Source organism: Vulpes vulpes, chromosome 5 (genome assembly GCF_048418805.1).
Source record: "Vulpes vulpes isolate BD-2025 chromosome 5, VulVul3, whole genome shotgun sequence".
Lineage (NCBI taxonomy): Eukaryota > Metazoa > Chordata > Mammalia > Carnivora > Canidae > Vulpes > Vulpes vulpes.
Genome location: NC_132784.1, coordinates 67179096 through 67206213, shown reverse-complemented (window position 1 = coordinate 67206213; position 27118 = coordinate 67179096). Strand labels below are relative to the sequence as shown.

The window sequence follows — 27118 nt, the reverse complement described above, 5'->3', positions numbered from 1 at the left end:
CATGTGGTACACTTGAAAACAGTGCCTGTCCCTGCTACTGTTGGGTAGAGTGCTCTGCAAATGTCCAACAGGGTCATATTAGTTGACAGTATTCAGTGCTCTGTGCCTCTGACTTCTGCCCATCATCAACGACCAGAGCAGGAGTGCTGTACCACAGGACTAGAACTGTGGATCTGTCTACTTCTCTTGCAGTGTACTCAGTTTTTGCTGTGTTATTTTGAAGCTGTTATTAGGTACACACGGACTTAGAACTGTTATGTCTTCCTGAAGATCTGACCTCCTTATGACCCTTTCTTTACCCTTTTCCTCTGAAATCTGCTTTATTTATAATGTGTAGACTTCTTTTAATCCGTTTGTGTCTATATTTAAATTATTTCTCATAGGCAGCTAATGTTAGACCAGAATTTTTATCCAATCTGACAATCTCTTCAGTTTAACAGGTTTTGACGTTACTTATTTAACAGCATTCAGTAATACCTAATGGGGCTGCCTGGGTTTAATGTTATCATACTGCTAGTAATTTTCTGAGTGTCCCAACTGCCTTTTATTTTTTTTGCCCTCTTTCACATATTTTTTATGATGTAACTTCTTTTGTTGGCTTATTAACTATAATTCCTTGTTTTGTTGCTGCGTGGTTGCTTTAGGGTATACGATATACATCCATAACTTACCACAGTCTATTCTCAAGTGATATCAAAGCCCCAAACTAGAAACCCAAATGTCCATCAGCAGGCAAATGAATAAACAAATGCACCCATTCAGTAAATAGTACATCCCTTCAACAGAACACTGCACAGACATTAAAACAAATGAATTATTGATACATCACCCAACATGAGTGACTCTCAAAGTTGATGGAAGAAACATTAAGTAGATAATGTACAATCTGATTTATATAAAACCTTAGAAAACATAAATCATCCTAAAGGAATAAAAAGCAGATTGGGTAAAGGCAATATAAAAGAGCATGAGGAAACTTTTGCAGGTGATGGGTAAGTTCATAATCTTGACTGACATAATGGTTTCATGGATGTATTCATATATATATTCATATGTTCAAACTTACCACATTATATAATTCAAAAACATAGTTTACTCTATGTCAATTATCCCTCAACAGAGCCGTTAAATAATAAAAAGTTGCCTTTTCTCATCATCCTGTGTTCGCTCTGGGGATCAATTGTCACGTCCTCCAGATACTGTCTTCATCGCCATACTTCTTTCTCTACATGCTCTACAAATGGTACTCCATTGGGACATACCACACTGCTGTAATAATGCGTGAGTATGGTCTGCCCCTAGAGTACAGATGGCAGTAGGCAATGGCCATTTAGTGAATTCACTCAACATTAGGACCAAAATTTCACAGTAAATGGTGACAAGCTTTATCTTAAAAACAAACAAAATGCCATTTAGACATTTATCTCTTGCTTCCTGGTTCTGGAGCTTTAGCTACCTTGTGGTTACAAAGTAATAAGCCAATATGCAAAAGATGAAAAAGTGGGCATAAAAAAAAAGAAGCTAGGTTTAATGACCTTAAACAGCTGTGGATCATGAGACAAATATACTTTTCCAAGTTTGAGTCACAGTGAGGTCTTCTGTAACCTGAAACAACAAACCTTTCTAAGAAACCCAACATAACTGCTGGTACATGCAGAGAACAGGCAAGAAAGGCTGGCACGCTCTGTTCAGCAAAAGGAATAAAATGGGTAAGAGATTGGTGTGGGAGGGAAGCTTTAGTTTTTTTGGGGGTGGGAGGAGCTTTACCTTTCACTGTACATTTTGTTTTCTCTGAATTGTATGCTATGTGGAAACGTTACTTATTAAAAATAAATGAAATAAAAACAAAGGTTCAGCTGCTGTTCTCTCAACTATGAAGATTCTGGTAATGGATTCTCAGATAACAAGAACTCCTTGTGTACTGAAGCAAATGTATTTAGGTTCTTGGGTTAGAGTAACTTCAACAAATTATAGAGGAAAAAACCCAACTGGATTGATCCGAAAGCATCCCCATGGACAGGACTGTCTCCTCCAGTTAGATAAACTTTTAGAAACAACTTTGCCCTTTCTTGGGGAAACTCTTTCATAGGAAACAACAGGTAACTCAGCAGCAACAGGTGTTTCTGGTAAGGGAACATCTATTCAGAGTACTTAATACTACATTTCTAGGCAAGGCCTCCCATTCACAAGAGGCTGTGTCACAACGCTTTATGAACTATGTCTAAACACTTCCAGTATTTTCAAGTTCATCACGCTGACTCGTCCACACTCCTGTCACACTAGACAGGAGTATCAGTACCATCTCGCAACAGTTAATAAGGGCATATTTCTCTCTCTCTCTCAAGTAAGCTCTGGGCCCAATGCAAAGCCCAATGTGGAACTTGAACTCACAACCATGGGGTCAAGACCTGAGCCGAGATCTATAGTCAGATGCTTGACTAACTTAGCCACCCAGGTGCCCCAACCCGGGCATTTCTGATCGTGACAGAAGCACTGGTCTCTAATTCACACATATACATCTGCACAGGATAAAATGTATGTCTCCTAACCATCATCTACTTTATGCACTGGATATTACTGCTACTGTAACACACTTACCTGGATCGTCTTTGGGATTCTGGTGTAAAGGCAATGTGCTTTTCCTCCCAGATGTCTTCCTCATCAGAGCCACCATCATCAAACTGCTGTATTCTTTCCTTACAACATGCTTCAAACAAGGCAATATTTCCCTAAATAAAAACAAGAGAGAGAAAAAGAACAAACTTAGTTATTTTATCCAAAATTTGCCAATATAAATCATATTCTTCATTTCCTTTTTTCTTTTTAAAGATTTATTTATTTTAGAGAGAACACGTGCATGCAGACAAACCAGGAGAGGGGCAGAGGGAAAAGGAGAGAATCTCAAGCAGAATTGCTGCTGAGCGTACAGCTCAGTGCTAGGCTCAATCTCATGACCCTGAGATCATGACCTGAGCCAAAATCAAGTTGGACACCTAACTGAGCCACCCAGGTGCCCTCCTTCATTTCCTTTCAAAAACAGTGCCTAGCATATACACCAAAATAAAATGTAAAAGCATCTAATATCAGCTTTGTGTAACAACAGAAAATTCCCCCAAAAAGAATGGATTTAAAAGGCACGTAGGGGCAGCTTGGGTGCCTCAGTGGTTTAGAGCCACCTTCAGCCTAGGGTGTGATCCTGGAGACCTGGGATCGAGTCCCACATCAAGCTCCTTGCATGGAGCCCTCTGCCTGCCTGTGTATCTGATCCCGCTCCCCGCCCCCCACCCTGTGTGCGTCTTTCATGAATAAATAAATAAGATCTTTTCATAAATAAATAAATAAATAAATAAATGAATGAATGAATGGCACGTAGGAGCCTACACTGGCATCATGGACTCCCTTTCATCTGACAAAGCACCGGGTTACTTCCAAGAGCTTCCTTGCCCCAGCACCTGAAATGCAGTCCCAGATCTGCCCCAATAGCAAAGCAACCTCCATTTCCTCCATATCTGACAGTCCAGCTAAGCAGTCAGGAGCATCAACAGTCTGATCAGTTTCTACCTTATCACATCAGCAAATAAACAAGTGGTCTCTCATGTTAATCAACATCAAAGTCAAGACTGTGCCCACTCAAATGACACTAATCCCATGTCATCTGCTGATAGGACTGACTTGGTATCTGAGCCCTGCCTGGGGATGACAAGCTGGCCCTGATCTAACCCAAGTTTCTTTCCTGGTGACAGACAGCTGAAGTAAAAGGTGGCTGGCTGGACTCGAACTGCAGTCTTTAAAGATACATGTCTACACTGCAATCACAAATGAGCCCAGTTTTGTCAGCCCTGCTACATCTTAAGAAAACCATGGCTGCAAGCTCATACCCATAGGGAGCACAAAGGTCATGTGAGTGGGTGAAGCAACACCAAACTAAGATGAAGTTTCCTGGAGCACAGAGGGTCCTGACACACATGGCATCCATATGCAGACAGATCCCAGCCTCCCCCGTCCACACTTCACATACCTTGTCACTCACCAGATGAAACATTGATACTTACACTTTCATTTGTATTCAGAGTAAAGTTGATGTCTGATACCCGATCGAAAGAAACACTATAAACAAAATGTAAGTATAGGAATAATTACCAAAAGACTGACATAAACACTATTTATGTAACTTTTCAAAGTTAAAATATTCATACCATCATTAAAATCTCCATAGGTGAAATAAAAATAGAAACCTGCTTGCATTAAATGATGCTTCCTCCCTTAGTATTAAGGAACTCATACAGGGTGGAAAGGCCTAAGACAGAATAAACACACCCTCCCTCGAAGCCTTCCTATAAAAGATTTTTAACACCCACGGTAACAACCATGGTTCCTGGGGCCATACTTAGTTGGCCAAGAAATACGTTATTTGCAAAGAAGAAACAAGTCAAAACATGAAAAATTACCCAAGAGTTGTCAGACACTGAGCTTTCTCCAGGGACGGACAAATTCATATACAGAAGAGACACCTCAAAAATCCTCTAATAGGCATAATGAGGAAGAAAGTAGGGGGAAGAAAGCTCCTAGACTGTGAAACATAACTTTCTGAGTCAATATAATTCTTACAAGATCTTTTCTAATCAATCATTACACCAACCACACAATATAAATTCTAAAGCGACGGATTCCTAACTAGTAACACTTACTGACAGTGGGGATTTGGGTGTGTGTAGAGATGCCAGTGGGGAGCCTACGGGCTCTGGTGAGAGCACCTCTGGGACATAGACACAAACACCATGTGGACAGTCCTTGCTCTTTTTGGATCATATGAGTTGATTCTTAGGGCAGCTGATAGCCTATAATTCTTGCTCTGTTTACAGTGAAGCCTCCATCCATGGCGCTAACAGCATATTGCATGGTACAACTAAGAGTGTGTTCAAAATCTCCAACTTCTCACATGCTAGAAACCACAACTTGAGGTAGAAGACAGCTCCACTGACTGTTGTTAAGCCATAAAGACCTAATACAGTAAGGAGCCACAGAGATGCCAGGTATTGACGGGCATCACCAGGCAGTGGCTGGGGAGTATTAGAGCCATTTAACACTCAACTCTGTTCTCAGTGATGTAGAATACCCTCCTTGTAAATACTTTATTTATAAACTCCTCCCCTTTCCTGAGGCCAGATGCTATACCATTTGTTTTCATTTCTGTAGATCACCTATTCATTAATCTGGTACAGTACCAATAATTCCCATTTCTGTGCTCCTCTTCCCCCACCTAGCAGAATGAGTGGTCTGTCTTCCAAAATACCCAGCTCGACCTTATGGTGAGTCAGCCAGATAAGGCACACACGGTGAGCTGCTCCTGTCACAAAAGAATACCAGCTGCTGATGTAAAGGAACCATGCCTGCTCCAACCCACTAACTATACAGCAGGGACTCGTTACTCCAGGTAACATTATCCAGCACTACAACTGCAAGGCGCAGGGTTCCTAAGAGAAGCTCCATCTAAACAATAACAGACCCCTGGGAGAGAAGTCACACCAGAGGCAGACCCTCTTGTGGGAGTGACCCTCTCATCCTTACTTGTCTTCTGGGTGCTTCAGTGCCCAATAGGCCGGAACTACAAGGACACCTTGGAGGGCAGGCTCCTCTTAACACATGAATGTGGAAGAGTCCCCAGAACCCACATGTCTCACAAAAAGCAGGAGTGCATGAGAGAGGGGAACAGGAAAAGATACTCACTTGCCAATGTCATCTTGATCTGCAAACTTCTCATCGTTGAAGCCAAACTGGTCAATAAAATTGGACGTCATTTGTTGCATCTGATAATCAGAAAAGGCCTGGCAACCCCAGGACCAGTGACAGTGATATAATGATTCTAATGACACTCTACATACTATTTGCCCATTTGTGTTCCAGAAACCATCTTATTTATAGAGCCTTAGGGCTTAAAAAGTTGGTGTGTTTTTCTAAGAAAAAAAATCAAATAATTTCAGACACCATTTGCCCAAAAATGGAAATTTTGGAATTTAGCTCACAAGTCGTTCCAATGCACATGTCACTCACTATAAGAAATGTTAAGTGACCACTCTGTCCTCTATTGCGAATTATCTTTAGAGAGGTCTGGGTTAAGACTTGTTCAACAAGGCGATCAAGTGACATGTGACAGTCTGAAATTATAAGATGTATCAATCACCTCTGGACACAACCAACCTTAACCTAAGATCCAGTAAGTGGTGACCACCCAACCTCCCTCTGTATCTCCCACCCCCAATCCACTACAGTAACATTGCACCAGAGGAAAAACAACTAATAACCACATTCACCATCCTATGACACAATATTCAGGGACACTTTTCTTAAAAAAAGAAAAAAAAAAGAAAGACTTCAATCTCAGAAGTTGGGAAAAGTATGAAAGTAGCTTCTATCCTACCTACCTTAGAGAGACAGGACAAACTTTTCACACTCCAACATCACTCTGAAAAGCCTACAACTCTAAGATCCATAGAGGAGCCTGTTCTGTTTCCTACACCATTTCTAGAGAGCACCAGGCTCACTTGGGTTTTCTTGGTGAGAAATGGGGGAATGTTAAAATGGACTTCACAGAGATGCTGATACTCTGATTTAAAACAACAAGCAGGCCCAGCAGAGCAAGAGAAATGCACAAATGCGTTCTGCGTTATCAGTCAGGAGTGAAGGACAATGAAGATAAGCAAGTGCCACCACTCCTCATTCTACCCCAAACAATAAATGAGGCAAATAAATACCAATGTGTGTGCTGTCTTGTGGACAGAGCTCTGGATAGCTGAGAAAGCTCTTTCCTGCAGCTGAACCCCAGACAAGAGCATGGGCAGTAACTGGTGGCTGAACTGAATAAAGGCATCACCCCTGAGGCCACTTGCTGGTATGGAGGCAGCTATAACTGAGTGAAACTGAACCCTCATTGGTTCTCTTTTTGAGCAGAGCCCACAGATTCCACCCTGCAGACATCTGCTGCAAAAATGCCTCTACTGTTAATTCCTGATTACTCATTCTTATGGCAGGGAATTATGGCATGGATAATCCAAGTTAAAGATGATTAAAAAATAAACCTTATATTTGGCTTTGGAAGGCATCTCTTCTGGTCTGAAAAAGTGGTATCTAGTTTACCAAGAACCTAAAACCTCACTTTTTTCTAACTCTAGAGCCCCACCACCCCTCTGCTCACTCGCACACTTCCATGCCATCCCTTTTCTTGCCTGCAGAGGTGATACTATATGAACACGGGGGCAAGGGGCCAGCCTCACAAGGAATACCACGGCTGAGCCATGGGAGTATGGGTGAACGGAGAAGGTCAGGAACAAGTTCTGCAAGGTGTGGCTCAGTCTTGAACATATGGATGAAAAATATGATATGTAACACTCATATTCGTAAAAACCAACAAGGAAGAAACCAATTCCTCTGAATTGCATCTTTATCTTTTGTAAGGTAAAATGGGATGTGTGCCACCTTCAAAGACACAGTAATGAAATCATTTTTCTGAGCAATGGCATAAGCTGGGCTCTGAGTTTATTTATAGAATAGAAATTTGGTCACACAAAGGTAAAGGTCCCTCCCCAGTTGTTTTGTTTGATTCTTTTTTTCCCCTTTAATTTTTTTGTGACTCTGGTGTTTCTATATGAATCTTTTTGGGAACAAAAGGAAAGGAATGTTCCCAAAAGTGTTTATTTAAATGCTTCATAAAGAGCATACAAATACTAATTATATATGTATATACATGAACACACATACATATGTACAAATACACATACATATGTACACACATACTTACATCATCTGTCTCCCTATCTATCCATCTATCTACTTAGGGAGATATATAGCTGATAGACCCAAGTAACTTAGAGGGAAAAGAAAACCAACAAACTACAGTCCTCATTACTTCTAAGACAATTACAGCTTCTAGGAAGGTATAAGCTAGCAAAGAATTTCAGGTTTCAAATACATTTTTTGCTAATAAAGCTATCAGAGCTTCCTAAAGCCACATATGTAAAGACTGTTACTATACTGTATTTAAAGCTATAGAAGAAGTACTCTGGACAGGGAGAAATCCAAGTCTGGAAAGTACCATATGGCTGTGTAATTATTAAAAACTTAATTATTAAGGAAAAAAAACCCAAAACCCACACTTCCCAAAACTATCATCCTGGCTGAAGACAGTCACTGAAAAGTAAGCCTACCATTTTATTAAGCAAATCTCTTTGGAAGCTCCACTTGAACCACAAAAGTCCTGGTGTGCCCCATCTCATGTGACCGCCTGTGAACAGGCCTGCTTGGATGCGGGAGTGGGAGGCTGCCAATCAGACCTCTAGAGCCTGTCTCTACAAGTCAACCCTCATTCTCCAGACCCAGCAAGAGGAAGACCTCCTCACCTTCCACACTTCTTTCAGAATCAGAAGGAAGAGTCAAACGCTGGAGGTGAGGAAACCAGAAGGGACAGAAGACAAAAGCTGTGAAGCATTCCCTGAGCCAAGTATGGCCCCACCAGTGACATGGTCAGGTGACCTTGTTAAATGGCCTGTCCTGTTTCTACACTCAGAACTCTACCAAATGAGACCTAACTGCAAATGTGAATGAGAAACTGAAATGGATATATATATAAGCTAATATTCTAATTATAATGGAACTCAGTATAAAATTCTTAAGTTAACCTAACCTTGTCTTTCCAACTTTAAAAAGAAAGGGTTTGGAAACCTATTTCTTATTTGCATAATGATCCATGGCTCCATGGCTGATTTATAGTTTAACACGCAAAGAAAGGTTTACTAGAGGCTTGTCTAGCAAAAAGGAATGATTTTTCCTACTTCAAAAAGTCCTAGGATGCAGATGAAAGCCACAGGGCAGCAGCCCACTGAGGACTCTGCTGGTATGGCACTTGTGTGATGGGGGCTGATCCTGTGCATGCCAGCAGTTAGTCAACCCCAAAAAATGTCAGAAAAACTTCTCCCCAAAACAACCATGGAATCAGATTATGAGAAGGGAACCCACTCTCCAGGTAACTAAATGTAACCACTCTTAGGTTAAATCAGCTGCCTAAAGTTTCAAGGTTATTAGCTTATTTACAAATAGGTAAATTATTTTCTTAGAGCTATTTCAACAGGTTCAGAATCACCTTGATAATTTATATTTTATACTAATGAGCTTCATCTCAGGGGTGAAGAGTATGTGGCACTGGAGTTCATGCCAGGCAGGGTGTACTCTTTCAATACTTTCCAGGTGCTTCTGTGGGGGAGAAAGTGCTTCCTGGGCTAAAACCAGAGAACTCTGGATCCAGAAAGAAGTGCCTGTAGATATGAGGGTTCACAGTGAGCCAGGTGGGCGCCCTGAGTGGCCAGTGCTGCCCAAGAGCAAGCCAAGGCAAGAGGGTAGCAGTAAGGGGCTGCTGTGCTCTATACGAAGGTCCTGCTGCTCCACAACCGCCCCTACAGGCCAGTTGCTCTCTGCCCAACCCTGAGAGGTTGGCTTCTGAAGGGCAGCAGTGTCGAAAATCAATGGAGAAGCCAGCGAAGTGCTGAAAAACCACCTCAGACCTGCCCTGAAAATGTGAATGTTAAACTGACTTTGTACCGAAACCAAGCACCTGTTTGACTCAGCTTTTACTAGAGGAGCCTATCTGGAAGCCAAAAGTCAGGATCAGCAGTCATCAGCAGCCTGGCCCTGGCCCTGGTAAAAGATATGGCTTAAAGAATGAGAAAAAAGCAGCCAAGCAAACATTCAGTGCCAGGTGGGAAGGGAACTATATCAATCATACTGCCACACCAAAGCAACTGCCATGCCACGACCTGGTCCTGACTGAGGAGGATTTCTCCATATGAAGAGCTGATAACTTGAAAAAGCAGCTTCTACTATTAGCTTCCAATTCTGATACCTAGACAAGCCAGTGAGATCAGCGGTTGCCTGCCTCTCCAAGAACCACCACTGAGTGACAGATAAATCAGTACATGTATTTTTATATTCTGTTTTCTCCCTCACAGAGTATAAGCAACTGATAAATGGAGATGAAGGTGGGGCAGGAGGGTAGGGTGGCAGTGAATTACTTCAACTAAAACTTAATTTAGGAGTCACTATAAAAGACCTCAGACATCAGAAACATATAAGCCATTTTGTTTAGAGATTTTTTTGAAAGTTACTTTTACTGATGTTAAAAGCATTATTCCCATTAAGCAACAACACAACTACGCACAGGTCTGCATAATGAGCATGTCTGAGACACTTGCAAAACCATTCAGTTCTTTCAAATCTGAAAATTTACCCGACTTAGCATTGTTGTTATCAGATACAAAACATTTCCTGGAAACATCAATACAAACCTTCCTCTCACATACCCAACACTTCCTATTTTAAATGCTTTTGACTAACAAGTAACCCCAAATCACATCCTAGTGCATAATCTGCCTCCGAAGCTGAGTCATAGATGGCAACTAGACTAAGCATTTAAAATAAAAACAAAAAGCAAAGCTTTAGGCATGACTCACTTGCTGCAAAGAAGAATCCTGTGAGAAACCCGTTTCTTTAAAGTCAATTTCATCATCACTGGATGAATGAATATGGCAGGTTGTAACCTATATGCATAAAAATGTAAAAAACTATTTAACAGAAAAGTTTTGGACATTTGTATCAGCATCTTAATGGAAAAATCACATTAGTTTTCTCAATGTGTAACAACAGCAAGAACAAAAATAAGTAACAGTTAAGTTGTAAAATCCACCCAAATAATTCAAAGGCCCACTTCACTCAATCAGATGGTCAGTTACCTATCCTTTTTTGTTGCCCATCTGTGTTATCTGTCTCATTACTGATTCCACCAGAAAACAGGTAAGAGGTTAGTTACTCCATTTATATGATTTTAACGATCATCTCCAATTATTAATGTTTACTAAGGGAAGGTTGAAGAACGACTCAGATAAAATATCAGGTAACTTGTAAGTGCCCAGCTTGAGGGGTGAAATTGCAATCCCTAGGGGTTACTAGTGAGCCACAAGGAAGGTAAGGTTTAAATACAGCATTTCAGCTCTCTCTGTGTCTCTCAGGAGTAAATAAAGAAATCCTTAAAAAAAAAAAAAAAAAGTAAATACAGCATTTCAGTTTAACTTCTTGCATTGCCTGTCCACTTTAAGAAAAACACAGTCCATAAAGCACTATTTAGTGCTTAGTGACTGCGAGCCAGCAGTACCCTGCTCAGAAGAAGACCCCCAAATCTTCTGCCCCTTAAAATTACCCCCTGCCCTCAAGACTTACAACCAACTCACAGTAATTAAACAAGAACACAAACATGAACTGCTCACTAATATACAGTAAGTTATTTTTAATTAATTCATAAATGACACATAGTATTGGGGAAATATATTATTAAAAATAAAGACATGTAAGTGACTAAGCAGAGCACAAGCAACGGCCACTGCTATACAGCAAGTAAAAATATCAACAGTCTGCAAAATTCTAAAACAAGCAACTGTACTTCTAAGAGTAACTAATACTGTACTTTGAGTTATTCACCATTTACTCTTACAGAAGTGTGACTGGCAGAGAGCACTGTCACCATGGGAAGACATGAGCGGCTGGCACCTGCCAACCCTTGAAGCTGTCTGTGCCTAAGAGCCTGGAGCTACAGAAACTGGCCTGGTTTGCTTTATGATGTTCCAACACTGGTTCAAGAAACCCATAATAGAATCCAAATAGGTCTGTGTGTGGTATGGCTGATGAAATTCTGAATATATCACTGCCGGAATAAAATCAATCTCTTTTTCCTTTGACCATCTTTGGTAAAGATACCATGCCAAGTGACTAATCCAGTAGTATTTCCAATTAATTCCCTCTCCCTCTTCTCTGAGGATGGATATAGCATTCACACTGTGATTCGGGAACTGGCCTGATGAAGTCAAAGGCAGAATTTGTGACCAATGAAGGGAACCTGCTTGGGTCAGTCACTGGTTTAGCGAATTAGTGGGGAAAGATGTGCAGATGTAGACATTCCAGGAGAGCCCTGCCAGAATGCAGAAGGGAGGAGGCAGATACTGGTTGGTCATGGCATCTGGTACCTTACAGGAGAGCTGCAATCAAGAACAGGTTATGCCATTCTACTGCAGTGGATTTAAAGGAATTCCGGGCTACTTGGAGGGCAAGTTAGTATAAGAATCATACTAAGCCAGTATATGTTTTAGGAGTGCAACCCCATGGTAGGGTACAGAACCAAAAGACAACTCAAAGAGCAAACTAGGTCAACTAAACAACAGAGAACAACAACAACAAAAAGATTTGGCTACTCTCAGCATGTCTTGTCCAAGTTCAAAAAGGATACAATGTTTCCTCATTCATATAGTTTTACTCTTTGCTATAAATCAGTTCATTAATGAAAGGTAAAAAACTAGTTTTTGTTGAGCAACTACTATATATCAGACACTGTGACCCCTTTTCACATAGTCTCCATAATTTGTATTCTCAAAGCAATTCTGAGAGGTTAAAATAATTTTTTCTCCAAAAAGGAAGTTTTAGAAAGTTAGTAATAACACAGTACATATACACTTTTGCATTTATGTATTGAAATATATGGTGATTCTGATTCTACCCACACCATGCCTGGCCTGAAATCATTACTAATAAAACAGGCTATAAAGATGACTGGATCCACCACACCCCTGTGGGGAGAGGGACTTGCTAACTAGAATGCCACTGAGTTCACCACACAGATGCAGCCACCAGCGTCCCTGACCTAAACTTCCAAACACACTCTTTCTGAGGCATTTTCATCTCAGATGTCACTTGTTTTCTCCTTCCTCAGCTAAAATCTTGGCCATCTAGTTTCTTCTGTTCCACCCAAATCTACTCACTCCACTGTCAAAACACAGCCTAAAAGCCTATCGCTTTTCATCACTCTGGTCATCTCTCTCCAGTGCAAGCCACCATCATCTCATCTAGATTAACAATTGTTCTTGGCGGCCAACCAGTCTCCTTGCTGAGACCTCTCACTCTCTCTACAGTCTAATCTGAATCTAGCAGCCATAATAATCCTTTAAAATGTCCATCAAATTATAAATTATATCCTTTCTTAATTCAGTACCTAATGGCTTTTCATCTTACTAAGGTTACAACCTAAGGCTCCTGTGTGGATTAAAAGCAGTATGAGATCTGGCCTGCAGAGCCCCTAGGACCTTACATCCCATTCTCTCCCTCTGGACAATATGCCAGTTTCTTACTAGCTAGCTCTTTCCCTGCCACTTCCCGCAAGCCTCTACACAAATATTTCCTTCTCAATGAGGTTTTCCTAGACTACATAATCTTAAATTGCACATCTACCCAAAACTAATCCTGGCTCCCTCCCCTGGAGTTTATCCATCCATTTGTTTATCCATTTCCACCGAGGCAGGGATTTTTGCCAATCAAGTTTACTATAACAGCTTCAATGCATGGCACACAGTAGCCACTCAAATATTTATTGAATTAATGAATACCAACAAATCACTGAATGAGAATACAATCATAATTTTCAAAAAAGTAACAAGTATGTAAGAACACTGTGACCAAGCCAGATGTGTTCTAAGTATATTCTTGATACTTTTGAGATGTTCCCTGCTTTCATAATAAAATTTAAGTTTTATAAACTGTAATTACAGGAAAAATAAGTGAGTGCTTTCTTCATCTTGGCTGATTGGATTGCTAAGAAGATCGTAAGCATGACTGAAGTTAACCTAAGTGAAACGAGGAAGTCACATATTCTTCCTCCTGGCTATAGTGGAGTCCTGCTGTGGACCCCGGGTACCTCCATGACTAGAGCTGCCTAGAACATAAACTCTGGGAGGTTCCACCCCAACCTGTGGGATATGTAGGCAATCCACAACTGCATATGTGTATCATTCTACACAATCTCATCAGTGATGCGAAAGAAGCACCAGTACTTCAGAAAACACATTCTCCCCCATGGAGAGGAAGGGAGACAACAAAGCAAACTCTGCCTTCCAAAGTCAATACCAAGACATCTATGTTACCTAGATATACTGTCTAAATCTTCACCAATTTTTACCAACACACCCACAGAGAGGTCTCTAGATGTAAGTAATACACCAAATTTCATCTATAATAAAACTCCCAGGGCAGCCCAGGTGGCTCAGCGGTTTAGCGCCGCCTTCAGCCTAGGGCGTGATGTTGGAGACCCGGGATCGAGTCCCACGTCAGGCTCCCTGCATGGAGCCTGCTTCTCCCTCTGCCTGTGTCTCTGCCTCTCACTCTCTCGAATAAATAAAATCTTTAAAATAATAATAATAAATATAATAAAACTCCCAAATTAAAAACATAAGCAATCTATGAGTCTACTGTATATATAATACTTGGGTGTGATGAGGTCAACAGATTAAAGTACTTCAAAGACCTCAGACAGAGGGTAATTAAAAAGCTGTCCCAGAAGTGTTAAGAGCTTGGGACTGGCATAGCTTTCCCGACATAAGTGTGCAAGACCTCTGGCCCACAGCCAGTAGTGTTCAATGAATTAATAAACGAATCCTTGCCGTGGCTAGAACATAAGAAGAGGCCAGGGCCATATGACAAAGCATCAGCCCAAGTATATGGTGCTGAATTACAGGTTGACTCAAGTCCTTTTTCTTTTTTTAAGAATTTATTTATTTATTCATGAGAGACCCGGGGGGGGGGGGGTGGGTGCAGAGACACAGGCAGAGGGAGAAGCAGGCTCCATACAGGGAACCCGACGTGGGACTCGATCCCGGGTCTCCAGGATCACTACCTGGGTGGAAGGTGGTGCTAAACCACTGAGCCACCCGGGCTGCCCCAATGTTGACTCAAGTCCTATGAATATACTGGAAGTCCCAGAGAGGTGTCTGAGCCATCATAAAAACAACTAGTAAGTTAAGGCATCAAGACAGGGGGTCTAATCTATATCTATTTAGGGAGGGAACAGGAACTAAGCAATCTATTACTCAACTGTCAATTTTAAGAATGAAAATGTCTGAAACGCTTTTACTTAGATTTTGTGCTATGTTATATGGGTGAGCACCCTTTCTGTGAGAAGTTTTCACAAGGGCAGGACTCACTACATTTACCAAGCTGTGTTTATAATAATATTCACTAGAACGTGGTACCAACCCCCTAGGATATAACCTGACATATTCTGGGCCCAAAAATGGAAAGCCTAGAGGCTACAGGGAAACTTTCCCTCATGGCCTAGGATATGTGAACATCCTCAAAAACCCAGAACCTATGTACCCCTAAAAATACTACACAGAGTAAAATTCCCTCCTGGGAGGCCTTAAAACTCAAAGAAGGTGGTATAAGTAATAGACATGTGGGATCAAGGAACTGAACAGGTCTTGAGACATCAACCCAAAAGTCCCACAGACAACAAAATTACAGAGTGGGGCTAACTCAATACAGGCTCTACAAGTCTGACAACTTTCAGCAAAGAGATCTAAGCAGCCATTTGTGGTAGGTTGGCCCAGGATAATTTTCAACACAGGTATAAAAATCTAGATCTAGACTCAAAGGGCTGCTGCACATTAATTCTTCAACACACATATAAAAGTCTAGATCTTCAACACAGGTATAAAAGTCTAGATCTAGACTCAAAGGGCTGCTACACATTAATTCTGCACTGCATGTCCATATTCTATCATGTAGCTAAACATAACAACTATACACAGTTATGGACCAGATTACTGATAGCATCATGAAAAGTAGCTGTTATATGAATTGCAACGAAGTCTCTCTTTATACAGAACTGCTCACAAGAGAAATCAGTTTGAATTACCAAGGACAAAGACATTTTTGAAACTCCTGATACCAAGGATAAAGACATTTTTGAAACTCCTGATAACAAGTTTAACTGGACATTTTTGAAGTCTACCTCTGAAGTCAATTCTTTGAAGGTACAACTTTTAAAGAAGTTCCCCAAGCAAAATCAGAATTAATATTCCTAAATATTCCCTTATAAATAAGAAATAAGACAAAAATCCCTTTAAGGAGACCACATTGCCTGCATCCTTAGCAAAGAATCAAAATGTGGCTTCTTAATTAAAATGGTTCAATTTAACAGTAGAAGAGAGCAATTTCACCTTACAATAAAATCCCGATTATCCAGAATTTTAACCAATTTGATTGGGGGAAAAAAGCAACCCACTGTGGATAATATGTTCATCAAAAATTAACTCTTCCTTGATGACTCAAGGCTGTCAATGTGGATGCCAGTTTCTCTGCTGGGCTATGATGCACTGAGACACCAAGGGCCATCAGATCTATTTTAATTAAATGGCTTCACACAATTTCCCTTATAGTCACCTCTTAACTTCATAATTCTTCCAACTCTTACTGATTCTATCATTATACCTATCCTTAACAAGCCATTACCCAACCAATCTGTGAAGAGTCTAGAAAAAGATAACCAAATGTGTTAGACAATCTATCAAGTAGGAGGCAACAGCCCCACTAGGGGTGTGACACAGGAAGACCTAGTGACTGCTCTGTAGCTATTACAGTGTTTCGGTTTCTAAATTCTGCTCTGAACTGATATGGCTACCACATACCTGACTGCCTAACAAGCAAGGCATTAATGTGTATTAGAAATTCAGACTGTAGATGCTGAATTTCAATCACAGAATTAAATGCCTGACACATCTATTGCCATGTAGAGTTAAGGCCACCACCTCAATTATCAGCTGGCATGTGCTTATGAAAGAAATGCTTTTCCCTATCTTTAAAAGCAAAAGCAAAAGCAATACTTACCTTAAATCCTAATGCATTAAAAAAAAACAAAGAATACATTCCAAAGTCCAATATAATTTTAAAAAATATTATCAATGCCATTATTCCCTGGCTAATCTGCTGAAGCACGTATCTGTTAAAGGTGGGGTTTCAAAGTCACCTACAAAATCCCACCCCACGCCCTCACCCTGGGAACAATTTAAAATGAAGGTAAACTCAAATCAGTAAAGTTAGAAAACATCCAAAGGTGTCCTGAGGATTCTAACCAACCAGGCTTATCTGAGGCATAAAGCAACAAAGCCAACAGAGTAGGTTAGCAGTGGTTTTGTTGAGGTGCTTAGGGAACAGGGCACTGTGGAGGCGGGAATGTAGAGACAGTGGCCTCTCTGTACCCTCTGATTCAACCCAGGCAGGAATTAGGAGCTGACTAGACAAGTAATCAAGAATAGGATGAACACTGACCTCTCTTCCAGGTAAAGAAACATGAACTTATCCTTGGCCCCAAATTACCAAGATAAACGAAAGATCTTGCATCTTTTTCTGAATAAGCAGGCAAAGGCTGAGAGCACTGGGGTCACAGAAATGTGACCTGGTAAAACCTACTAGATCTACCGTGTTCCTCTTGTTAGTTTCTCCCAAGGAGCTTGCGCAGAACGCCTCCCATCGCTCCCTGATTGTGTCTGGAAGGTCTGCAGAGGGAGAAAGAAAAAAAGGCATTGTCACTCTAGTGATCTGCACACAGACACATAAACAGGACATATAAGAGAGTGCCACCCAATCGGTCTATCAAAGGCAAACATGTCCCATCATCTGAGCACCTGACTCTTAGAGAAACAGAGTTATAAAGCCTTGCAGCAAGAGCCCCAGGAATTTCAGGAACTAGAACCACCCCCAAAATGGCTCATGCTTGATGCCAAGGGTGCTAAGCAGCTCTGTGAATTTAACAAGCTTTTAAAAATCTTTTGGTAAAAACTAAACCTGGAAAATGTGTTTCTAACAAACTTCTGAGGAGTTAGCAGGTCTTTAAGGTAGGAGGAAAAGCCTTCTTTTTCCATGATCATTCAAGTTTAGGAAATGCTACCAATGCAAGCTCCTATACACTCATCAGATACCGTGACTGGCATCTAGCCAGTGAATGCTCCATGGAACCCAGTCTGCTGTTTCCTAGATGTTTGTGCCCACTGGCCAGCCTCTAGATACATAGGCAATAGTGAAATTCTACCTTCTAGAGAAATTTTATTTATTTTAAAATATTTTATTTGAGAGAGCAAGAGAGAGACAGAGACAGAGAGAATGAGTGAGAGAGCACAAGCAAGGAGGAGAGACAGAGGGAGAAGTACACTCCTTGCTGAGCAGGGAGCCCAATGCAGGGCTCAATCCAGGACCCTGAAATCATGACCAGAGCAGAAAGGCATACACTTAACTGAATGAGCCACCCAGGTGCCTCTATAGAGAAACAGAGAAGAGAAGAGAAGAGAAGAGAAGAGAAGAGAAGAGAAGAGAAGAGAAGAGAAGAGAAGAGAAGAGAAGAGAAGAGGGGAGGGGAGAAGAGAAGAGGGGGGGAGGGGAGGGGAGGGGAGGGGAGGGGAGAGGAGAGGAGAGGAGAGGAGAGGAGAGGAGAGGAGAGGAGAGGAGAGGAGAGGAGAGGAGAGGAGAGGAGAGGAGAGGAAAGGAAAAGGCAAATGCTTCTGAGAAAAAGAAACCCTGGCTATAATCTTGGAGGCCTTCCTAGAGTTATCCTCTGACAAATGGTTTCAACACACATGCGTATGTGTACCTCCCCCATTACCTGGTAAGCAGTTTCTGTAAAACAAAGCCTAATCTAAAGCACATGTCACGCACATGGCCATTTCTCCTTGGTAAGAGCATCAACTGTGATGGTCTGGCTTGTACCTCTCTCAAGAAGCAAAATTACGGGAGGGCAAGCCCCAATTGCTCCCTCACTTGGAGCAACTCTTTCAGTATGTGCTCAACAGGTTAACCTCTCAAACACACAGATATTCTTTAAAGACAAATAGAAGGACAGACCGGGAAACAACATCCAGTTTTAGCAAGTTGAATCTGGACGAATTTGGTACCACAGAGGTTAAAGATTTTCACACTCACAGTTAAGTCACAGGACTGGTCCAAACCCCAGAGTCCACAGAGATCTTAGGGCTCTTGGTTTAGAGGAGACAGACTCACAGCCTGGGCACTAGTAAAAGGCATCTGCATTTTCTTCCCAGCAACCTTGGACTGATTACATTTAAATACTGGTATAGAAAGCATCCTTTAAGGTCCATTTTCCCTCATCTTAGTAAGAGAGAGATGTCAAACATGTGGATAAATGTTTCAGTATCCCAGCTAAAGGAACTCAATCCACAGGCAATGCAGGGGCTTTCAGAAGAAAATAAAAAGCAAGTGTGGTCATAGCTCAAGTGACTCAACTGTCAGCCTATGGGGACCTCATGCACACCAGAGCAGTGTACTGAGCAGGCTCTGACAGAGAAAGAGAGAAGAGAGAAGAAAGAAGAAAGAGAGAGAGAGAGAAGTTAACTTGGCTGAGCCTGCCAATACCTACTAAAAGGACTACACACATACAGCAAAGAATGACACTGCTCATATTCTCGAGAACTTCATTCAAATTTCCAGATAATTTGCCAAGTATACAGAAAACTCCGTAGACTGCTATTTAAAAAAATGCCATGAACATTTCCATTTACCCTTAAATCCTTTCTCTAATCCAACAAAAACATAATTAAATTTTCATAAACCACTTACCTTTGATAAGCTGCTGGACTAACACACTGTTGGGGCCCTTATCAGTGCTGTGCACAATACAGTTAGCTATCCTTGTCAGGTGTCCCATGTAGCCATGCCGTCTGCCTCCCTCAGCCCTGACAGGGGAAAAGGACAAAATACTCAGACTCCTGATCGGATAGAGTGATGAAGCAGCTTGGTAAGTACAGTGAGCTGGAATAATTGTTCTAAAATCTGAGGCCCTAAAGATGAGAATGGACAGAAAAGGAGGTGCCAGAGTCACAAGGTCAGGCAGGGGTGGGGGTGGCAAAAATGCTCTGCTCAAGGACCACATGGTGGTCACAATGGGCAAGGTTTATTCTATACACAAACGAATCAGTGATCTTCAATTACAAATTACTTTAAAAAAGATTAGAAAAGAAGCCCATTCACTGATGCCTAAGTTTCTGTGACTTTCCTTCGTATAGTTTCTTTTCGTGAAACTATTTTTCAGATTTTAAAAAGACTGTAGGAACATTAAGGTGAGAATTGTGCTAAAAGACATCAAATCTTCATCACATCAGTTCAATTAACAACATAATTGCCTACCAGTGGCATTTCTCAAGTTAAAATAGTGGCTGATTTTGAGATTTGGCCAATATGAGGTAGTCAGTCAGTTGGTATTTGGCCCACACTGCACTTGGGGGCCAAATACTCACATGTACATCAATGAGTCCCTATCCCTTCCCCCCACTTAGGGTATACCCTTCCCACCCAGGACCCATCTTCACTAAATCTACCTACTTACCTACCTTTTTGGGGATAGAGGGGGAGGGGAGAGGGAGAGAGAGAATCTTAAACAGGCTCCACGCCCAGCATGAAGCACTTGATCCTATGACCCTGAGATCATGACCTGGCTGAAATCAAGAGTTGGAGGCTTAACTGACTGAGCCACACAGGCATCTCAAATCCATCCATTTATTTATTTTTTTAAGATAGATTTATTTATTTATTTAATTACTTACTTACTTACTTATGAGACTGGGGAGGGCCACAGGAGAGGGAGAGAATCTCAAGCAGACTCTTCACTGACCGCAGAGCCCAATGTGGAGCTTGATCCCACCACCCCGAGATCACAACCTGAGTGAAACTATGAGTTGAATGTTCCACCGACTGTGCCACCCTGGCGCCCCCCAAATCTGCCCATTTAGATAAACTTTTCACACTGCTGTGATTTCTCTATTTATAAAGTGCCAGGGCTTTAAATTCTATGAAACAACAGACTTTTGCTTGCAGATAGGAGGCAACAAACTGAACAGATTTTTGTTTAAAGGGAGAACCTTTCAGGAGCTGCTAAAAAAAAACAACCCATACTATGCTTGAAGGCTTGCCTGTGGGGGGGGAAGAAAAAAAGAATATCTGCTAATCATCATAGAGGGTCAGGACAGCTAAGGGTCAGAGGCACTGAGCTGATCTCAAATGAGTTGCTAAGAGGCTCTTCTGGTTTCACAATAAGATCCCAAGACCCCAGTGTTCCTCTCATGCACCTTCTCAGTCAGTTACTACTGTACCATGCTCCCACAAGTGCCCGAGTAAAAACAAATGCCCACCTGCCAGTGTTTTGCCCCAAGGCTATCGATGTTCTTTAGGCTCCTGGGGCAAGGAAACATTAGAAAAACTCTGGTCAGGAGCCCCCAAATCGGGGCACTATTAATAGTTGAACCTCCAGAAGATGGAGCTCAGGGGGAAATAGAGCACATGGGGCTAACAAAGGATCAAACACATAACCAGAGATGTCGACCTAGCCACACACAGCACCCCCAAAGGAGATCCATTTGAAAGAATGTACCTGAAGTCTACTGAGATGAGCCCCCTGCTACATTCAAATTCAATCAGGTTTACCACAGAGTCATTAGAGCCCTACCAGTGCTTGGGAGCACTTTTAAAACAAACCTTACAAAATAAAACTGACACATCCCTTTAGTTCCTAGGTCTCTCCTAGAGGCCACAAGAGGAATTGGAACAGATACACAGAGCAAGAAAACCCCTGGCATAGGTTCACTTATAAAGGCACATGGATAGCTTTTTAGGCTGATGGAAATAAGCTGTGCCTTACCGAGGTGCTTACACAACTGCATGCATTCATCAGTTTCTAGAAATGTACACCAAAAAAGGATGAACTTTCACTTTATTGAGGATTATACCTCAACAAACCTGACTTAGAAGACAAATGCAAGAAGTGTGGCCTGAGAGTGTCTCCCAAACATACCCTATCTACCTCAGAATCTATGGGATGGCATAAAAGCCTCACAGGCACAAGAAAGAAAAAAAAATCTATAGGCAAAGCTGCTTACATGTGTCAATACTCCAAGTAATCTTGTCAATCAGCTAATGGAAATTTTCTAAACAAAAAACACTAGGCAATTCCCCCGACATTCTCCTCCCATGCACAAAGGGACTCTTTCCAGTGAGTCCGGGGGGTAAAAGGGACAAACCTGCTAAGTTAAAGCATCGTCAGGGAGGACGTGACTTTATGACTTTTTTCTTTAGACTTCGCACTCCTGCCAGAAAAACAGCTATTCAAATAGGACCAGGAAGTTTCAAAAGCAGCCAGCCCCTGGGTTCCCCCTCAAGAGAGGTAGAAAGACCAGGCAATCTAAAAATTGTTAGAAAAAGATCTGCTATGATAAATAATCCGGAAGTCCCGAGAGAACTATTTATAACCATAGAGTGGCCTGTATCACATCATTATTTTCACTGTTCTCTAAGGTAAGGCAGATATTTTCTTCAAATTAAAAATCACACTGAATTTCTATGGGAAAACAGTGTACTTACTGTTTCTTCTCATTCATTTCCCAGGCATCAAGTATCCGTTCTATTAGCTGACATTTTTGAAAAAGCTGAATAAAAAGGAATATTCCAGTTAACATGTATATAAATGTCCAACTGTCAAAAATTTAAAGTGAAACAGAACTCAATTCAAATAGAACAGTGATATGTATTACCCAGCAAGCTAAAGCTAGTTGTGAATTATTGGCTATATCATATGCAACGTGATAATAAATTTACTCAAGGCCGTCAGAACACTACAGGGATTCAAGACTGGATCCACACCTTCAACAGTGTAGCGACTGGGAAGCAAGAAACATTTCAAGTACCGCTTCTGGCGAGTAGCTGACCTAAAGCAAAGCCATGTTTTATTAGCCATGAAAATTGAGCTCAGAAATAGAGCCTGACCCAAATTTAAAAGGAATAAAGAAGGTTATGCCCTGGCAAAAATGCAGCACAGAATCCGCAGCAATACTTGTACTTTTGAAACATGAGCAACACTTGCTCCTGCACAGGGAGTGACTATGGTTACTGCGTTCCGACTGCACATGGGTGCCACGGGCTATCTATGCTTTGGCACGTATGCTGCTAGCTTTACCCAGCGTCGGTGGTCTTTCCCTTTTGTTACTCCAGAGGGCTAGCCTCTCCCACCTCCCAGGTTTGGCAGTAACCCACTGTGAGCTAGGCAATCTGATACAACCACAGAACTTGAGAGCAAAAAGAAATGTGAAGACTGCCTTAATGAAATCACCTATTTAACGAAAGGAAACAGACTCACAGAAGAGGTCCTCACAACGCTGCACGGAGCCCACTTCTGCTACCCTTCTGTCCTGAGTTCAGCCCACAAATTAAAACTGGTACGCCAAACAGCTGTTCAAACACTTTCTGCACTCTCTAAATTCTTACAGGTCTTTTAATCTCCAAAAAATTTCTAAATCTTCAATGCAATTGTTTTTACCAAATAAGGAGACTTCTTCCAGGATGTGATTTATAGAATCACTGGCCAACAGCGTGAAGAACACAGGAGTTAAATATTTGGACTCTTGAGATTTATTTATTTAAAAGATTTTATTTATTGATTCATGAGAGATGGGGAGAGAGAGAGAGAGGCAGAGACACAGGGAGTGAGAGAAGAAGGCTCCACGCAGGTAGCCCAATGTGGGACTCGATCCTGGGTCTCCAGGATCACACCCTGGGCCGGAGGCAGGTGCTAAACCACTGAGTCACCCAGGGATCCCCTTGGACTCTGAGATTTAACTCCCTGCCCTTAAACTCCACTTCATTTCATGCTGAAGTAGGAGAATGCTTAACGAGGAGAGGTAGAAACCAGCCCAGTAAGCTTACATGTTTCAGTAACAAATTGTCACCAGTGGAGTCTTGATCAGTAATTGTGCTATTTTCTGTATTTTCAAAAGGACTTGCAAGGATCAGTGCAATACAGATTTCCACTTGTGTATGTAAAAAGTTATTCCATGTGTATTTGAAGAACATGTCCTACAAAAAAGAAAAACAAGGCTTTCTTTTATCCAGTTACTTGGATGTTTAAATCCACTATTTTAATACATTTCCAGAACAGTGATTTAATAAAATAAAAACGATATGTTCTTAGTCCAATAGGAATAATTAAAAAGAACACGAGTTTATTTTAAAAGGGGTTTGAAATGCCACTAGACAAAGTAGCATGATGTTTGCTCCTTCAACATGCCAGCATTTGCATGGAATCTAGTATAAACAATGAAAATGGGAAGGCAATGGTAAGTTCCCCAATGAGAGTATCTTCTTATATTTTCCAGGCAACTGACAAAGGTATTAGTAAGTTCAGTAAACTTCCGACACTTTTCCAATAAAATTTTAAGACTTTTACTTACTTTGATTCAACAAATATTTACTGATGGCTTTTGTGCAGGGCATGGTGCTAGGTGCAATACGGAGACAGTCTCCAATCTCAAGGTACTCACACCCTAGTGTCAATAACCACTCAGTTATAACCACTCAGGCATCTGAAACTCCTTCAACTATCAGTGAATGGAGCAAAACAAGAGGGGTCTGAGAAGCAATGACATGTGGACCTCCTGAAAGTACATGGGTTTTCTAGATTGCTTGAAAAGTTGATAGTACCACAAAAAGGAAAGACAATTCCTAAAAGCACAAAATGCATCAAGTATATATTCAGAACATTCTTTGAGTCTGGTTATCTAAATTCAAAATAAAACTGTAATGACTAACGACCCATTTAGGAGTTTTATCAAATTTGTTGTGACTCAAAAGTGGTTCTAAAGATTAATGATGGAATGAATTAGCAAATTAACAATAGTTGTACACTTACTATCAGTAAGATTAGAGGCTAGTAATTGACGACTTCAGGGACAGGAGTAGAGTTTATATATCAGACAGAAGGCAGAGCAAACAAAAATACCCTACCTCAGAGGACAACAGTTAAGTTCACCAAAGAGACTGTGATCCTTTAATGTTTCATATTGCTCCAACATGTTCCTGCTTTCTATCCCTATAACTGCCATGATTTAACCCAAAGGTGAAATATAACTAAAAATAACTAATGACACCAGGTGGCATAACAGTGTGGTTGATAAAGCAAGCACTGGTTTGAAACTAAATGTGAATTCAAATCTTGGCTCCACCACTTATTAGCCATAGAATGTATCCCCTTCTCTGGGCACAATCTGCAAAACAGATCCTCTCTCTCACACAGACATTTATACCCAGCATCACACGAGAAATGCATTTAAAGTGCAGTACCATGCTTTTCATTCATGTAGTGTGAAAACCAAACCCACCCAAATGTACGGTATGACCAGAGGTCTTATGAAACCTGTGTTAGCCCTGGTGCTGTGGGGTGGCAGGACAGACCAGGCAAGCACGGGTATGAGAGCTGGGCCTCCAGATTCTAAACACAAACCTTGGAACGGGGGGACTTAAGGGTCAGGGAAGTCCAGATAACCCCTGAGCTTCCCTTGCTGCTTCCACTAACAAGCAGACCCAAAGCTGTGTGTATCAAGGAAGGGTCTGGACTCAAATCACAAGATCACATACAGATACATTATACAGATCTAGGTCAGTGGAAATACGATAAACACTTGTCCCTTTGCTAATTAGGACCAGAAAATGATGCTGTAACAGCAGTCATTTATTGCTAACATGACCCCCTCAGGAAGAGGGCTATACTCGATCCATCTGTGCCAACCTGAGCTTCTTGAAGAAGTCTATGTCTTAATCATCTTTGAAATAATAAATACTGAAAACTTAAAAGCATTAGAAACTGATGATAAACTCAAGGCAAAAACTATGTAAAAGACCATTTGTGCTCAAAACAAGAGTCACAGACACGTATGTAAATTTGTGAGGTTTTAACTTCAGTTGTCCATAAAACATCACGGGCAAATTAAATTATCATTTGGGGGAAATCTTACCAATATAACCCCAATGCTATTCAGCTCCATGAGGTCCCCATTGATACTGCTGGTGTTTGTCTGAAGGAGGCTGGATATCAACCTGATCACATTCAATCGGGTATTTCCCACCGGAGGGTCCAGCACACCCCACGTAGTCTTCATCACACTTTTCTGAGGAAGAAAAAGCTTTCCAATCAAATCCAGTTCCATAAGAAACCAAACGGGTGGAGAGGTGTGTACTAATACGTAACACTAGGTAAACTAACCCTGCAAATCATGTGGCCCGAGTTCCACATCTGAAGGAAAATCCAAAGCTGCTTTTGAGATCTTCAAGATATGATGAAATAACCAAGAGGGGGAATCAAGGAATTCCCCAGGACTAGAAATTCCACAGGAAATCAGGTATCTCCCTGCTTCAACATTCCAACTGCCAGAGGAAGAGAGCAGGAAGCTGCAGAAGTTCATGGGGAGAAAAAGTGCAATATTCCAAACCTAACCAGAAATCTTGGAACTAAGACAAGTTACAAGTGGTTTGGAACACAATTCTCAATCTTTGCAAAATCCGTGAGAAAAATGCAAACTCAGAAGTTGCTTCTGGATCATGATCCTGAAACAGGATCAACTTCAAACTTGTTCTTGCCCATAAAAGGGAGTCTCTATACTTTAAATCACAGAAGACAGATACAGGACACTTCAGAGTTTCACAGGTTTGACAGGAAAAGGTGGCAAATTCTAACCCAGCAGTGAGCCTGACCTTTCCCCATGCCCCTGTCTGCTCCTCTCAAGGCTTTAATGGAATTGGAAGGCTCCCCCTTGTATTCCATGCAAGGCACCTCCAATTAACAGACATGTTAAAAGGTTTCAGGAACCTACACATATACCACATCATGTGGTAAAACTACATACAAACTGAACTCACAGACTCCTAGCAGAAGACAAGAAACCCAAACGAGAGACTGCCTTGCTTTTGAATCAGGGCCAAGAACAACCCACCTAGTGTGGGTAAGAATCCACACTAGGTGCTGCCTTTTTGTCCACCTAGAAAGAAGCAGGCAGGCCATGAAGACACAGGCTGGAGCACCTCCTCACACATCCTCTTCTCTCATGGCTCCTTCTCCCACCTCCAATTTCCACCTGGGATATTCTCTCTTCTTCATCTAAATAAATACTTTCTTTCTCTTTCCTTACTCTCCCATTCTATTTCTCATGTCTGCCATGAAGGACGCCACTGACTGTAACTATGAAATACCAGCTGAGGCACTGTGCCTGAGAGTGAATGCCAAACACGCTGGCCCACACCCAGAACTGGCTGAACGCAGACAAAACTGCACAACACAGGCAGGGTAGCACCGGCTGTCTGAAGAGGCCATCTGGAAGCTAACCTAGATGCCCTGCATCATGGACATAAATTATTCTATGGTCCCCCTCCACAAATGCTA

At 41.5% G+C, this 27118-nt stretch overlaps 1 protein-coding gene across 50 annotated transcripts in view; it reads right to left on the bottom strand.

The window, feature by feature from the left end:
• PPP6R3 (protein phosphatase 6 regulatory subunit 3) overlaps positions 1 to 27118 on the bottom strand; it is a 144931-nt gene that overhangs the window by 19489 nt on the left and 98324 nt on the right. For 21 of the 50 annotated variants that reach the window (XR_003235835.2, XR_012001647.1, XR_012001649.1 and 18 more), the window contains 9 exons: positions 25698 to 25850; positions 23614 to 23763; positions 22276 to 22340; positions 19483 to 19598; positions 17326 to 17411; positions 10497 to 10583; positions 5728 to 5825; positions 4053 to 4107; positions 2599 to 2729 (listed from right to left, as the gene is read on the bottom strand). Coding sequence is in view for 27 of the 50 variants with exons in the window: in XM_026004235.2 (XP_025860020.1) it covers positions 2599 to 2729; positions 4053 to 4107; positions 5728 to 5825; positions 10497 to 10583; positions 17326 to 17411; positions 19483 to 19598; positions 22276 to 22340; positions 23614 to 23763; positions 25698 to 25850 (941 nt within the window). In the remaining 23 variants the exon portion in view is untranslated. The remainder of the gene's footprint in view (positions 1 to 2598; positions 2730 to 4052; positions 4108 to 5727; positions 5826 to 10496; positions 10584 to 17325; positions 17412 to 19482; positions 19599 to 22275; positions 22341 to 23613; positions 23764 to 25697; positions 25851 to 27118) is intronic. The other 29 variants (XR_012001660.1, XR_012001654.1, XR_012001655.1 and 26 more) reach the window with 2 other exon arrangements.